The sequence below is a fragment of the Melanostigma gelatinosum genome (assembly GCF_949748355.1).
Source record: "Melanostigma gelatinosum genome assembly, chromosome: 10".
Classification (NCBI taxonomy): domain Eukaryota; kingdom Metazoa; phylum Chordata; class Actinopteri; order Perciformes; family Zoarcidae; genus Melanostigma; species Melanostigma gelatinosum.
The window spans coordinates 24,184,592-24,200,313 of record NC_136643.1 but is presented as its reverse complement, the minus strand read 5'-3'; the positions used below and the strand labels follow the sequence as shown (position 1 = coordinate 24,200,313).

General features: G+C 44.0%; 2 protein-coding genes across 2 annotated transcripts; both read left to right on the top strand.

The window, feature by feature from the left end:
• Positions 1-4,970: 4,970 nt before the first annotated feature.
• LOC306783552 (trace amine-associated receptor 13c-like) lies at positions 4,971-14,668 on the top strand (the record flags this gene model as incomplete). Its single annotated transcript, XM_079277260.1, has 2 exons — positions 4,971-5,143; positions 13,852-14,668. The coding sequence occupies 2 exons, from the start codon at positions 4,971-4,973 to the stop codon at positions 14,666-14,668; spliced, it is 990 nt and encodes a 329-aa protein (XP_079133386.1).
• On the top strand, positions 5,334-6,045 carry LOC306783044 (trace amine-associated receptor 3-like; the record flags this gene model as incomplete). Its single annotated transcript, XM_079276577.1, has 2 exons — positions 5,334-5,894; positions 6,004-6,045. The coding sequence occupies 2 exons, from the start codon at positions 5,334-5,336 to the stop codon at positions 6,043-6,045; spliced, it is 603 nt and encodes a 200-aa protein (XP_079132703.1).
• Positions 14,669-15,722: the final 1,054 nt, after the last annotated feature.

Below are 15,722 nucleotides of genomic sequence, written 5' to 3'. Positions count from 1 at the left end.
TTTAAACAATGTTGAAGTAAAAGCAAATGCACACGACTGTTTTCTCTCAATCTCTGTTTTCACTGCTGGTCCGTTCTCTGTCACTTTGCCAACATGTATACAAAGAATTTACGAAAATGACATACACCTTCTCTAGTTCATCTTTGTGCTTGAGTTTGCCTGAATTATAGAAATATGATAATAATAATATATTTTAATTGTATAGCGCTTTAAAAGGTACTCAAAGGCACTCTACATGGTAAAGACAGAAACAATAAAAGCAATAACAATATAAAAAGTCAGAGAGATTACATTATAACAGTAATAAACTGAACAAAAACAAACATAACTAGCATCACAGGTTAGAAGCAGATTTAAATAGATGCGTTTTAAGTGCAGTTTTGAAAGTGACGAGGGATGGATCATTTCTGAGGTGCTGGTGAAAAGAGTTCCAGAGGGAGGTGTATCAACGGAGGAGGCCCTGTCCCCCAAGGTCCGATACGTTGACAGAGTAGGGGGGGTAAGGAGATTGGCGTCAGTGGATCTGATGTTGCGGGTGGGAGTGCGTTGGTGCAGGAGGTCCGAAAGGTATGAAGGTGCTAGGTTGTGAAGGGCTGAGTCCTCTTTCTCCCTGTACCATGACATCATCTGCTCTGCCTTCCCAGACTACAGGCCCAAGTTGGACGACTACTTTTTGCTTATTCTTGACCTGGCCTTGTTGTTCTTTTTATACACATCATGTTATATTTGCATTCGAAGCTGCTGGTCACTTGCAGAAGTTCAATCAGGGAACATACTGGGGAACACCAGACCCTAAGTTAAATAGTTGGGTTTTCTCTTCCCCGAATTGTGAGCTTCGGGGCGCACCACCCCAGCTGGCCACCACATGCAACCTCACAGCCCCCTTGCCTTTTACCTCAGCTCCTAGTAAACAAAGCCCACCATTGACTGCAGCCTGACTCTAGTCCCCCCACCATGCATCAATCCTAAACCAGCCACCACCCAGCCAACCGAAGGCTGTTCCTCTACCAGGGCGGTAGGATGGTTTGTATAACTCAGACGACCTAGGATGCAACACCTCTAGCTGCTGATTCCTCCATATCCGCCACGGCACACCAACCTGTCCCCACAATCCAACCAAGAAAGTATCACAATACCCAATTAACGTTAATGCTCCTCAGACAAGGTTTCACCTCTGGCTTCCACCCAGGTTTGCAGGTTGATAGAATCCTTCTAGATATTTAAAAATTTGCAATCAGCCATCTCAGAGCCCAACACAGTCGATAAACCACCGGCCCAGGTAGTCCACGACACATTATTGATCGGTCAACTCACTCGCCCACCTTTCCCAATTTTCTTGATCAGTCCATTCGGCGTAGCTACTAGGAAATATTCAAGGAAGAGAGACTCATCATAGACCTCTCATTACCCCAGGGCTCCACCGTCCCAAGCATCAAAAGCCTAATTCCCAGCCCGGACCACTCCATGCACTACACAACAATCGATCACGCTACATCACTCATCTGCCTCACAGGTCAAAGAGCCTGGTAGCGTATGGTTGACATCACCAGCGCCTCCGTTGTCCTTCCCACCCGCCCTGACTACCGGTACCTAAAGTGACCAAATACATTGCATCGAGGTCTGTCGTGATTGCTTACATTGCATTAAGATGTAATGTGACCTCATACATTGCACAATGGTCTAACGTGACCTCATACAGTTCATCCGGAGGCTTTTCTCAAACCAACCCCTACACACTCTCCCTACCCACTGCCACTGCACTTGCGTGTTCGCATGGAGGGTGCGTCACATTAATTGCCATCCAAAACCAATTAGTGGGGAGAGAAATTGTGTTACATGACCCCCCACCAGCGATATATATATATATATATATATATCTAAATATATATAATGGGACTTTAGACCAAAGACTTGCTTTTCTTCTCCTTGCAGATGATGTGGTCCTGTTGGCTCAGATAGGAGGAACAGCTCAGGACAGAGAACAACAGGCCAGAAGCAAAGAAAGCACCTCACAAGAAGACTGCCGGCAGGCTTTAAGGACATACAGAACCTCCATACTCAGCTTGTTGGGCGTAGTCCTTGGTAAAACTGAGTTACAGGTGAGTCACAGAAGCAGGCAATGAGGGAGCAAACCTGTTCTCACTCCGAATTTGTCAAATACAGACGCTTTGTCAGTGTTCCTCAGCATCTGATACCAATGCACCCTTTAATAATAATAATAATAACTTTAATTTATATAGCGCCTTTCAGGGGACCCAAGGCCGCTTTACAAGAGTAACAGTTTAGACAAAAACAGTTTAGACAAACAGTCAGAAAAACAGAACAAGTAAACTAGGGGCCGAAAGCCTTGGCGAACAGATGGGACTTGAGGGCCCTTTTGAAGGCGTCCAGAGTGGAGATGTTGCGGATCACCGCAGGAAGAGAGTTCCAGAGGATGGGGGCTGCCACACTGAAAGCTCTGTCCCCGAAGGTTCGCAGTTTGGTGCGGGTGGTGGCAAGCAGGCCATAGTCTGAAGACCGCAGGTTCCGGGGAGGGGCATGTGGGCGGAGGAGGTCCGATAGGTACTGGGGGGCATGGGCATGGAGGGACTTGTAGGTGAGGAGGAGGATCTTGTATGAGATGCGGGACTTGACCGGGAGCCAGTGGAGGTTGATGAGGGTGGGGGTGATGTGCTGCCAGGGCTTTGTGTGCGTGAGAACCCTGGCGGCAGAGTTTTGTACATACTGGAGCCTGTCCAGGGTTTTGTTGGGTACCCCGAACAGGACACCATTGCAGTAGTCCAAGCGGGAGGTGACAAATGCATGGACCAGGGTTTCAGCAACAGACTCCGAGAGTGACGGTCGGAGTCTGGCAATGTTCCGGAGATGGAAAAAGGCAGTTTTGGTGACGGACTTGATGTGGGACTCGAAGGAAAGGGTGGAGTCCAGGATAACACCCAGGTTGCGGACTTCAGGAGATGGGGAGATGGAGCAGCCGTCAACCTCGAGGATGAAGTCACCAACCTTCTGGAGCAGCGCCTTGGGTGCCACAACCATGAGCTCTGTCTTCTTGGTGTTGAGTTTGAGGAGATTTGATGACATCCAGGTTTTTATTTCATGCAGGCAGTTGACAAGGGACTGAGGGGGGAACTGGGAGGATGGAGTAGTACTGAGATAGATTTGAGTGTCATCAGCATAGCAGTGGAAGTTCAGTCCGTGATGGCGGATGATCTTGCCGAGGGGGAGCATGTAGATGGTGAAGAGGAGGGGGCCAAGCACAGAGCCTTGGGGCACGCCATGATTGACTGGGGCTAGGGGGGAAATAGAGCCATTGATGGAAACAAACTGTTCCCTGTTATGGAGGTAGGATGAAAACCAGGAGAGGGCGGTGCCAGTGACCCCTAGAAGGTCAGATAGGCGGTTGAGGAGGATGGTATGGGAAACAGTGTCAAATGCTGCAGAGAGGTCCAGGAGGATGAGGATGCTGAGGCGGCCAGAGTCAGCAGCAATGAGGAGATCGTTGATGATCTTAATGAGGGCGGTCTCCGTGCTGTGTTGGAGTCTGAAGCCGGATTGGAGGGGCTCATAGAGCTCATGGTTGGACATGTGGAGATGGAGTTGGCCGGCGACTACTCTTTCCAGAGTCTTACTGAGGAAGGGGAGGTTGGAGGGGAGGTTTAGCTTCTGTATGAGAAGCACCAGGCTTTTAACTACGACCCAGTTCACACCACAAAGCTTCAGCCCTGATTTTCCACTCACGGACAGTTTTCGCAAATTCCCGACAAAAGACCGATGACTAGAAGGAATATCCATTTAAATGTCGGAGCAATTGGGGGCCTGTTGGTGCTGGCTGGAGACCACAGCATGTGGCCAACCGTAGATATGTAGGGGTTTCCTGACTAGTGATCAGAGACAACTATTGAGGTGGGCCAACAGGGAATCAGTGACAACTGGAGGGGCTTGAGTTCAAGTTAAACCTCTTTACTGGAAGAAGTTTCAAAAAATCCAAAGATCTATATTTTAGACAGATTCATGGGTTAATAGAAACCAGAAGCTGTACACTCCTTTCTTCTTGTCCTGGTCACAACTGTCCTAAAAAGGGAACTCTGGCTAGGTTGTGAAGTGAATTGCTGTCTCTCGATGCAGAGCATTATGAGAATTGTAATTGTTTTGAAGAAAGGAAAAAAGAGGAGGGGGAGATGAAATACATTGAAAAGGCCAATGAAGATAGATTAGTGAGTCAGGGAGAAGTTCTCCCAAGAGTAAAAGACCCTCGTTGAACACTTTATATGTATTTGACTTATTGCACATATCTAGCATGCTTAATATCTGGACCTGGCGGGGAGGCAGTTAGCTCAAACCAATGTGAGAGTGAGACGCGGGTTCATGAGAAACCTGACGGAGGGTCGCCTGTACCAAAAATAACTTTGTATTTGTTTGATTTGCAACAAAGACCAAAGTTGTTGTTGAACCTCAGGTGTTGGATGTCTACATGAACAAACATAACGCATAACACCGTGACTGATCACATGGTAAAGATGTGTTTAAAACAGGCTGATGTTTGAACATGTGTTCAAGCATGACGACGGCCATGTCATGTCATTCTCGTCAGTCATTTCGTGTGAAAACCACAACGACTTCTGTATCTCATCCAGCTTCATGGCATAAACTGTACACTCCCTTCTTCTTGTCCTGGTCACAACTGTCCTAAAAAGGCAACTTTGGCTGCGTTGTGATGTGCCTTGCTGTTCCCCGTTGCAAAGCATGATGGAACTTGTAATTATTTCGAAAAAACAGTAAAAAAGAGGAGGGGGAGGTGAAATACAGGGAAAAGCCCAATGAAGATAGATGAAACAGTGAGGGAGAAGTTTAGTCACTCCCACTCAGTAAGTTGTCACCAGAGTAAAAGAGCAAGGAGGGATGTGGAGGAAGAACAGAGATTATTCAGTTGTATGACGAGCAAAGCAGCATCTTGTCTCCTGTTTCTAACAATGAAAAGCCTTGAAGAAGTCGAACTTTGCTTTCCAGAACTCCTCAACTCCTCCTGCAGGAAGGCCGTGCGTCCTCACTCTGTATCTATACTGACTTACATTTTACTGTCCTCCATCTCTCTGCTCACTGTGACTCTCAACCTGCTCGTCATCATCTCCATCTCCCACTTCAAGTATTCATATGTTTTATCAATTTATAAAACTGGTAACTGTACAGAAAGCAATGATTAATGGAACAAAACTAAATATCAGATCTCAGACTGTAAAGGAAATATGTTTTTGTGTTTCAGTCAATGTTTTTATCTCTTAATATAATATATATATATATATATATATATATACATTATAAATTTACGACCATTAATGATAAGCATGTTGTTCTCTGATTTCTTCAGGCAGCTCCACACACCCACCAACCTCCTCCTCCTCTCTCTGGCTGTCTCAGATTTCTTTGTGGGCTTCCTCGTGTTCTATCAAATTGTGCTCATAGACGGCTGCTGGTCCTTCGGTGACTTCATGTGTATTCTGTATCAGTATCTAGGATACATCATTACTTCTGCCTCAATAGGAACCATGGTGCTCATATCAGTTGACCGATATGTGGCTATTTGTGATCCTCTACATTATCCCAACAAAGTCACACAAAACAGAGTTAAGATCTGTGTTGGTCTGTGTTGGATATGTTCTGTTTTGTTTGACAGTCTGCTGATGAAGGATAAACTGGAACAACCAGGCAGGTATAATTCCTGCTTTGGAGAGTGTGTCTATGTCATTAACTACATTGCTGGACTTGCAGATCTTTTTTTGACTTTTATTGGTCCTGTCACTGTCATCATAGTTCTGTATATGAGAGTATTTGTGGTGTCTGTGTCTCATGCTCGTGCCATGCGGTCTCATACTGCAGCTTTGACTCTCAAGCGTTCAGTCAGTGTAACTGCTAAAAAATCTGAATTGAAAGCAGCCAGGACTCTTGGTGTTGTTATTGTAGTGTTTCTAGTGTGCCTCTGCCCATATTTTTGTGTTTCACTCACAGGCCAGGACACCTTGCTCAATGGCTCAACTGCTGCCTTTGTAGCATGTCTGTTCTATTTCAACTCCTGTCTTAACCCTGTGATCTATGCCTTTTTCTACCCCTGGTTTAGAAAATGCATCAGGCTCATTGTTACTCTTAAGATACTGCAGCCTGGCTCATGTGAGACCAACATGCTGTAGAGAAACACTGCATGGTGGCTGTAATAAGACAGAAAAATGTACTTGGTCATGGTGGTGAGAATTTAGTAACAGATGTAAAAGTCCTGGTACAGTGACCTCTGTATGAACACTATTACATGCAGATCATACATGTGTCTTTACATTGTGGACTGTTTCAATGCAACACTGAAATCTACTACTACTCTACTCTAGAAAATGTGTTGCCTGACTCCTGTAAGGCCAACATACAACAAATAAGTTAAAGAATCTTTGCACGAATATAGAAATACTGTTTTCTTGGATCCAACAGGTCTTTAGTTAAACTGCGTGACTTTAATGCATCTCTCTCTTTTCTCTTTAGAAAAAGGAGCCTGCAGCATCATGTCAAGGGGCCTTTTACAGATTTTACAAATGGTCTGCAAAAATGTTTTAATTGGTCGACCTTTTTATTGATTATCTCTTTCAGATAGTTGTGAAACTGTGTTCAGCACATGTACTTACTTTTCCTCAGTTTGGTTAGCCCATACAGTGTGTGAAGGAATAAAATCTGTTCTCTCGTATGCAAGTTTACAAAATCACTCCAATGTACCTTGACTCTGAAAATAACACTAAATATTTATCATTTTTGATCTGCCGCTGTTGGAGGACAACCAAAATGTGAGCCTGCCTCCCTCTCCCCCTTCCTCTGTCACAGAAACACACAGATACATTAACTCTGTCTCTCTTTCCCTGTCACACTCTAATCTGCACATCTTTTCATTACAAGTGGAGTTTTGGTCACCTTTGCTCTCCTTTGTCCTGCAGACCAGAAGGCTATCAACTTTGCCTTAGCTGACCTACCAAATTGTAACAGTCCTCGCTCTACACAAATATCAATCAGATTTCATATTATGTTTGTGTGGTTCTCAATAGAAGCTATTTCTGTATTTTATTTCATTGGTTACACAATAAATCCGAGCTCAAAGCTTTACACAGCAATACAGAGGTCCAAAAACTGAGCTTACAAGCGGGTTTGGGGGCATGCCCCGAGGAAAAAAATGATTTCCCTGATCTAAATATGTGCATTTAAGATGTTTGAAAAACATGAAGAAATCTGAAAATAAATGTTGACAATGTTTTTAAAAAGTGTTGAAGTAAAAGAAAATGCACACGACTGTTTTCTCAATCTCTGTTTTCACTGCTGGTCTGTTTCTCTGTCACTTTGCCAACATGTATACAAAGAATTTACGAAAATGACATACACCTTCTCTAGTTCATCTTTGTGCTTGAGTTTGCCTGAATTATAGAAATATGATAATAATAATATATTTTAATTGTATAGCGCTTTAAAAGGTACTCAAAGGCACTCTACATGGTAAAGACAGAAACAATAAAAGCAATAACAATATAAAAAGTCAGAGAGATTACATTATAACAGTAATAAACTGAACAAAAACAAACATAACTAGCATCACAGGTTAGAAGCAGATTTAAATAGATGCGTTTTAAGTGCAGTTTTGAAAGTGACGAGGGATGGATCATTTCTGAGGTGCTGGTGAAAAGAGTTCCAGAGGGAGGTGTATCAACGGAGGAGGCCCTGTCCCCCAAGGTCCGATATGTTGACAGAGTAGGGGGGGTAAGGAGATTGGCGTCAGTGGATCTGATGTTGCGGGTGGGAGTGCGTTGGTGCAGGAGGTCCGAAAGGTATGAAGGTGCTAGGTTGTGAAGGGCTGAGTCCTCTTTCTCCCTGTACCATGACATCATCTGCTCTGCCTTCCCAGACTACAGGCCCAAGTTGGACGACTACTTTTTGCTGATTCTTGACCTGGCCTTGTTGTTCTTTTTAGACACATCATGTTAAATTTGCATTCTAAGCTGCTGGTCACTTGCAGCAGTTCAATCAGGGAACATACTGGGGAACACCAGACCCTAAGTTAAATAGTTGGGTTTTCTCTTCCCCGAATTGTGAGCTTCGGGGCGCACCACCCCATCTGGCCACCACATGCAACCTCACAGCCCCCTTGCCTTTTACCTCAGCTCCTAGTAAACAAAGCCCACCATTGACTACAGCCTGCCTCTAGTCCCCCCACCATGCATCAATCCTAAACCAGCCACCACCCAGCCAACCGAAGGCTGTTCCTCTACCAGGGCGGTAGGATGGTTTGTATAACTCAGACGACCTAGGATGCAACACCTCTAGCTGCTGATTCCTCCATATCTGCCACGGCACACCAACCTGTCCCCACAATCCAACCAAGAAAGTATCACAATACCCAATTAACGTTAATGCTCCTCAGACAAGGTTTCACCTCTGGCTTCCACCCAGGTTTGCAGGTTGATAGAATCCTTCTAGATATTTAAAAATTTGCAATCAGCCATCTCAGAGCCCAACACAGTTGATAAACCACCGGCCCAGGTAGTCCACGACGCATTATTGATCGGTCAACTCACTCGCCCACCTTTCCCAATTTTCTTAATCAGTCCATTCGGCGTAGCTACTAGGAAATATTCAAGGAAGAGAGACTCATCATAGACCTCTCATTACCCCAGGGCTCCACCGTCCCAAGCATCAAAAGCCTAATTCCCAGCCCGGACCACTCCATGCACTACACAACAATCGATCACGCTACATCACTCATCTGCTTCACAGGTCAAAGAGCCTGGTCGCCTATGATTGACATCACCAGCGCCTCCGTTGTCCTTCCCACCCGCCCTGACTACCGGTACCTCTCCGTTGTCCTTCCTCCGTTGAGTACTCTGCATAATCCGACCTTTCAAAGAGACGGCCCCCACTCAAGAGTCTCCACTCCTCCAGTTCCTACTAGTCATCGGACGTCAGCGGTCCATCATTTCTCTCCTCCATCCATCATTCCACGACCCTCTTTCCCCTCCTCCTTTGCCTACATCCCATCATCCCACAACACTACATCCCTTCATCCTACGACCCTCATCCTTTTTCATCCCTTACCCTTCATTCCACGACCCTCATCCCTTCATCCCCTACCCTACATCCCTTCATCCCATGACCCTCATCCTTTTTCATCCCTTACCCTTCCTCCCACAACCCTCATCCCTTCCTCCCTCAACCACCTTTCGCTCCGAAGTCCATCCCTCTTACTTCAACATCGTTATTAGCATGGTCTTTGTTTGTAAAATCTATTCTAAATAACTCTCTGTCCACTGGCTGTATTCCTTCCTGCTTCAAGCATGAAGAAGCGTTGACCCTCTGGATTTTAAATTTCTTATCAAAAGTCTTAGAAAAGGTTTTAAAATTGTAATAATGTTTCCCATCACGTCACAGCACTAAAACTGCTCTCATTAAAGTAACAACTGATCTTTTATGCAAAGCTGATACTGGTGATTGTTCAATTTAATTCTGAATGTCAAATTTGATCTTTCTGTTAGAAAACAAATTACAAAATTCATTCAATCATGTTTAAATCCGTTGAGGAGCATTTCAAAAATCTGGTCTCTCCACTGTTGACCTGAATTTGAGAAGACTTTTATTTCATCCCGGTTAGATTATTAACATGCACTGTATTGAGGGTTAATCCTAAACTATCTCACGCCTTTAGCTACTCGACTGATAACTAACAGGTAAAAATATCACCCAAGCCCCGTTTTAGCCTCCCTGCACAGGTTACTAGCAGGATTTAAAATACATTTTAAATTTCACTTTTAAAGCAATTCCCGGTTCAGCTCCCAGTTAAATTGCTGAATTGCTACCACCCTATGAGCAGAGCACAGCCTAAGATCCACAGGCAAGGCTCTGCTGGCTGTACCTAAGTCCCTAAGTGAGCTTTTGCAATCATTGCCCCTCAACTATGGAAGTCCCTGCCTGAAGATCTGAGACTTTCAGAATCAGTGAGATGTTTTAAAAGAATTCCCAAAACGTATTCTTGAAACAATGTCAAACACGATTTCAGTGGGTGTTGGGCTTCACCCGGGTTGTGTCTTGTTAACCATTCTGTTCGTGATCTTCATGGATAGGATCTCAAGGTGCAGCCAGGGTTAAGAGAGTGTCCACTTTGTTGACCTTGCTTTTCTTCTCTTTGCAGATTATGTGGTTCTGTTGGCTCACATAGGTGTAGCATCTCGGGACACAGAACAAGAGGCCAGAATCACAGAAGGCACTACACAAGAAGACTGCCGGCAGGCTTTAAGGTTCAACAAAACCTCCAGACTCGGCTTGGAGAGGAGAGTCATTGGCAAAACCAAGTTACACGAGAATCACACAAACTGGCAATGAGGGAGCAAACCCGTTCTCACTCCCAATTTCTCAAATATAGACGCTTGGTCAGTATTCCTCAGCATCTGATACCAATGCACACTTTAGCATCATGTGACACCTGGTTTTCAACTACTACACACCACATCACTTCAGCCCTGATTTTCAACTTGTGCACAGTTTTTGGAGCTCCCCAACAAAAACCCAAGGTAAGAGGTAAATCTGTGTTGGCTCAGCACTTGCACACAGTGCTTCATTGCAAAGCGTGAACTGTTTAAAGATGTGAGCCGGGAGGCTCGCGAGGGCATTGCAGACTAATTTCGCATATCTAGCATGCTAAGTGTTTAAAACAGGCTAATATTTGAACATGCGTTAAGCATGATTATGGCCATGTCACGTCGTTTTGGTGAGTCATGTAGTGTGAAAACCATAACGTCTAGACCAGTGATTTTCAACCGGTGTGCCGCGGCACACTAGTGTGCCGCGAGAGATCGTCAGGTGTGCCGTGGGAAATTTTCTAATATCACCTAATTAACCATTGTCGGGTGTCTGTGCTGTAATAAAGTGTCGCAGAAAATGTAATACTCTTCTATGGCAGTGGGTGGCAGCAGAGGGATTTAAATACCTGTAAAGACAATAGAGTTAGTGCTGCGCGACACGTGACAGTGACAGTTTGGGATCAAAGCAAGACGAGCAAGTGACAGTGATGAAAAAAAAAAAAAAAAAAAGGTGACAGTGATGGAGAAGTTTTTGAGAAGGGAAAATGCAAATGCCGAACAGGGCCCTGGACATAATTCTGACCCAGATGAAGGCCCAAGTATGAGTGGTCGACAAAAGAAAAAAGACAAGACGGTGAGCTCGAGGCAATACAGCGAAAGCTATCTTTCATTTGGATTTACGTTCACCGGGGATGCTACGGCACCGAGTCCGCTGTGCTTGGTGTGTGGTGAGAAGCTATCCAATAGCGCCATGGTGCCAAGCAAGCTTAAACGCCATCTCCAAACGAAACACCCTTCCGTTCAAAACAAGTCGATGGACTATTTTGTACGCTTACGTACAAACAATGAGAAACAGGCAACTGTTTTGAGAAAAACCACAAAGGTAAACGAGAGAGCCCTCAAAGCTAGCTACCTTGTTGCTGAACTCGTAGCTAAAACAAAAAAGTCCCACACCGTGGCAGAAACATTAATACTGCCAGCTTGTAAAGCCATTGTGAATGAGATGCTCGGCCCTGACGCGGCCAAAGAGATCGCTAAAGTGCCTCTCTCAGATAACACAATTGCCAGACGTATTGATGACATGTCTGCGGACATAGAAACTGTTGTTTTGGAAAAGATGCGCATCAGTAAGAAATTTGCCTTGCAACTTGATGAGTCGACGGATATTAGTGGACATTGTCAGCTCTTGGCCAACGTGCGTTTTGTGGATGGAGAAGCCATTAGAGAAAACTTCCTATTTTGCAAGGCACTGCCAGAAAAATCAACAGGAGATGAAATATTTCGGGTCACGTCGGAATATCTTGACAAAAGCGGGCTTACGTGGGAAAACTGCACAGGTGTCTGCACTGATGGAGCCGCAGCGATGGTCGGGCGCATCAAAGGCTTCGTAAGTAGGGTCAAAGAAAGAAACCCAGCTGTTACTGTTACGCACTGTTTTTTGCACCGTGAGGCCCTCGTTGCAAAGACCTTACCAGCAGATCTAGGTCCTGTGTTGGATGATGTTGTGCGCTTAGTGAACTTTGTGAAGACGCGACCTTTGAAATCTCGCTTATTTGCGTCTCTGTGTGAGGAAATGGGAGCGGAACATAAAGTGTTATTGCTCCACACGGAGGTCCGGTGGCTGTCGCGCGGCAAAGTGCTGGCCCGTGTGTATGAGCTCCGAGAGGAACTTAAAGTGTTTCTGACAGACGAGAGGCCCGATTTCTCAAAGCTGCTTGCAAGTGATCAGTGGTGTGCAAAGCTGGCATACCTGGCTGATATATTTCATCATCTGAATGAACTGAACACACGGATGCAAGGCCGAAATGAAAACCTGCTTACAAGCACTGACAAAATGAACGGATTCCGTTTAAAGGTGCAGCTCTGGCAACAACATGTGCAGCGTGGCAACCTTGAGATGTTCCCACTCACCGAGAAACTGCAGGATGGCAACACTGCTGCAATGTGCGAGGTGATTGGCAAACATTTGAAAACTCTGGAGGAGAAGTTGTCATTTTATTTCTCTTCAGCCTTCACAGAATGCCTTGACTGGGTTAGGGACCCATACAGCTCAGCATCCGTTGCTGGAAAGGACATGACTTTAAAGGAGCAAGAGGAACTCATTGAACTGAAACAAGATCGTGGTTTAAAGCTAAACTTTGCTGATCTTCCTTTGGACAGTTTTTGGTTAGCTGTTGCCAAGGAGTTCCCCATTCTGGCCAACAAAGCTATTTTGACATTGCTCCCGTTTTCAACCACATATCTGTGTGAGCTGAGCTTCTCAAGCTTGACAGCGATAAAAACTAAAAACAGAGAGAGACTGAGAGCTGTTGAGGAAGAGCTTCGTGTGTGTCTTTCTACCATTCCTGCCAGGATATCCATGTTGTGTTCATCGAAACAGGCCCAGGTTTCACACTAAGTGAGTACAAATACATTTAGAAACTATATTATTAACTATATGTATTATATGTACTGTGTTAGTGTCTTTTTGTGTCATTTTGGTTGGTGGTGTGCCCCAGGATTTTGTAAATGTAAAAAGTGTGCCGCGGCTCAAAAAAGGTTGAAAATCACTGGTCTAGACAACTGTCCTAAAAAGGAAACTTTGGCTGTGTTGTGATGTGCCTTGCTGTTCCCCGTTGCAAAGCATGATGGAACTTGTAATTGTTTCGAAAAAAAGTTAAAAAGAGAAGGGGGAGGTGAAATACAGGGAAAAGCCCAATGATGGTAGATGAAACAGTAATGGTGAAGTTTAGTCACTCCCACTCAGAAAGTTGTCACCAGAGTAAAAGAGCAAGGAGGGATGTGGAGGAAGAACAGAGATTATTCAGTTGTATGACGAGCAAAGCAGCATCTTGTCTCCTCTTTCTGACAATGAACAGCCTTGAAGAAGCCGAACTTTGCTTTCCAGAACTCCTCAACTCCTCCTGCAGGAAGACCATGCGTCCTCACTCTGTATCTATGTTCACTTACATTTTACTCTCCTCCATCTCTCTGCTCACTGTGACTCTCAACCTGCTCGTCATCATCTCCATCTCCCACTTCAAGTATTCATGTTTTATCAATTTATAAAAGTGGTAACTGTACAGAAAGCAATGATTAATGGAACAAAACTAAATATCAGATCTCAGACTGTAAAAGGAAATATGTTTTTGTGTTTCAGTCAATGCTTTTATCTCTTAATATAATATATATATATATATATATATATATATATATATAATTATATATATATAATTATACATTTACTACCATTAATGATAAGCATGTTGTTCTCTTATTTCTTCAGGCAGCTCCACACACCTACAAACCTCCTCCTCCTCTCTCTGGCTGTCTCAGATTTCTTTGTGGGCTTCCTCGTGTTCTATCAAATTATGCTCATAGACGGCTGCTGGTTGCTCGGTGACTTCATGTGTATTCTGTATCAGTATCTAGCATTCCTCATTACCTCTGCCTCAGTAGGAACCATGGTGCTCATATCAGTTGACCGATATGTGGCTATTTGTGAGCCTCTACATTATCCCAACAAAGTCACACAAAACAGAGTTAAGATCTGTGTTTGTCTGTGTTGGATATGTTCTGTTTTGTTTGACAGTCTGCTGCTGAAGGATAACCTGGAACAACCAGGCAGGTATAATTCCTGTTTTGGAGAGTGTGTCTATGTCATTAACTACATTGCTGGACTTGCAGATATTTTTGTGTCCTTTATCGGTCCTGTCACTGTCATCATAGTTCTGTATATGAGAGTATTTGTGGTGGCCGTGTCTCAGGCTCGTGCCATGCGGTCTCATACTGCAGCTTTGACTCTCAAGCGTTCAGTCAGTGTAACTGCTAAAAAATCTGAATTGAAAGCAGCCAGGACTCTTGGTGTTGTTATTTTCTTCTTTCTAGTCTGCCTCTGCCCATATTATTGTGTTTCACTCACAGGCCAGGACACCTTGCACAATGCCTCAACTGTTGCCTTTGTAATATGTCTGTTCTATTTCAACTCCTGTCTTAACCCTGTGATCTATGCCTTTTTCTACCCCTGGTTTAGAAAATGCATCAGGCTCATTGTTACTCTTAAGATACTGCAGCCTGGCTCATGTGAGACCAACATGCTGTAGAGAAACACTGCATGGTGGCTGTAATAAGACAGAAAAATGTACTTGGTCATGGTGGTGAGAATTTAGTAACAGATGTAAAAGTCTTGGTACAGTGACCTCTGTATGAACACTATTACATGCAGATCATACATGTGTCTTTACATTGTGTACTGTTTCAATGCAACACTGAAATCTACTACTACTCTACTCTAGAAAATGTGTTGCCTGACTCCTGTAAGGCCAACATACAACAAATAAGTTGAAGAATCTTTGCACTGATATAGAAATACTGTTTTCTTGGATCCAACAGGTCTTTAGTTATGCTGCGTGACTTTAATGCATCTCTCTCTTTTCTCTTTAGAAAAAGGAGCCTGCAGCATCATGTCAAGGGGCCTTTTACAGATTTTACAAATGGTCTGCAAAAATGTTTTAATTGGTCGACCTTTTTATTGATTATCTCTTTCAGATAGTTGTGAAACTGTGTTCAGCACATGTACTTACTTTTCCTCAGTTTGGTTAGCCCATACAGTGAGTGAAGGAATAAAATCTGTTCTCTCGTATGCAAGTTTACAAAATCACTCCAATGTACCTTGACTCTGAAAATAACACTAAATATTTATCATTTTTGATCTGCCGCTGTTGGAGGACAACCAAAATGTGAGCCTGGCTCCCTCTCCCCCTTCCTCTGTCACAGAAACACACAGATACATTAACTCTGTCTCTCTTTCCCTGTCACACTCTAATCTGCACATCTTTTCATTACAAGTGGAGTTTTGGTCACCTTTGCTCTCCTTTGTCCTGAAGACCAGAAGGCTATCAACTTTGCCTTAGCTGACCTACCAAATTGTAACAGTCCTCGCTCTACACAAATATCAATCAGATTTCATATTATGTTTGTGTGGTTCTCAATAGAAGCTATTTCTGTATTTTATTTCATTGGTTACACAATAAATCCGAGCTCAAAGCTTTACACAGAAATACAGAGGTCCAAAAACTGAGCTTACAAGCGGGTTTGGGGGCATGTCCCGAGGAAAAAAATGATTTCCCTGATCTAAATATGTGCATTTAAGATGTT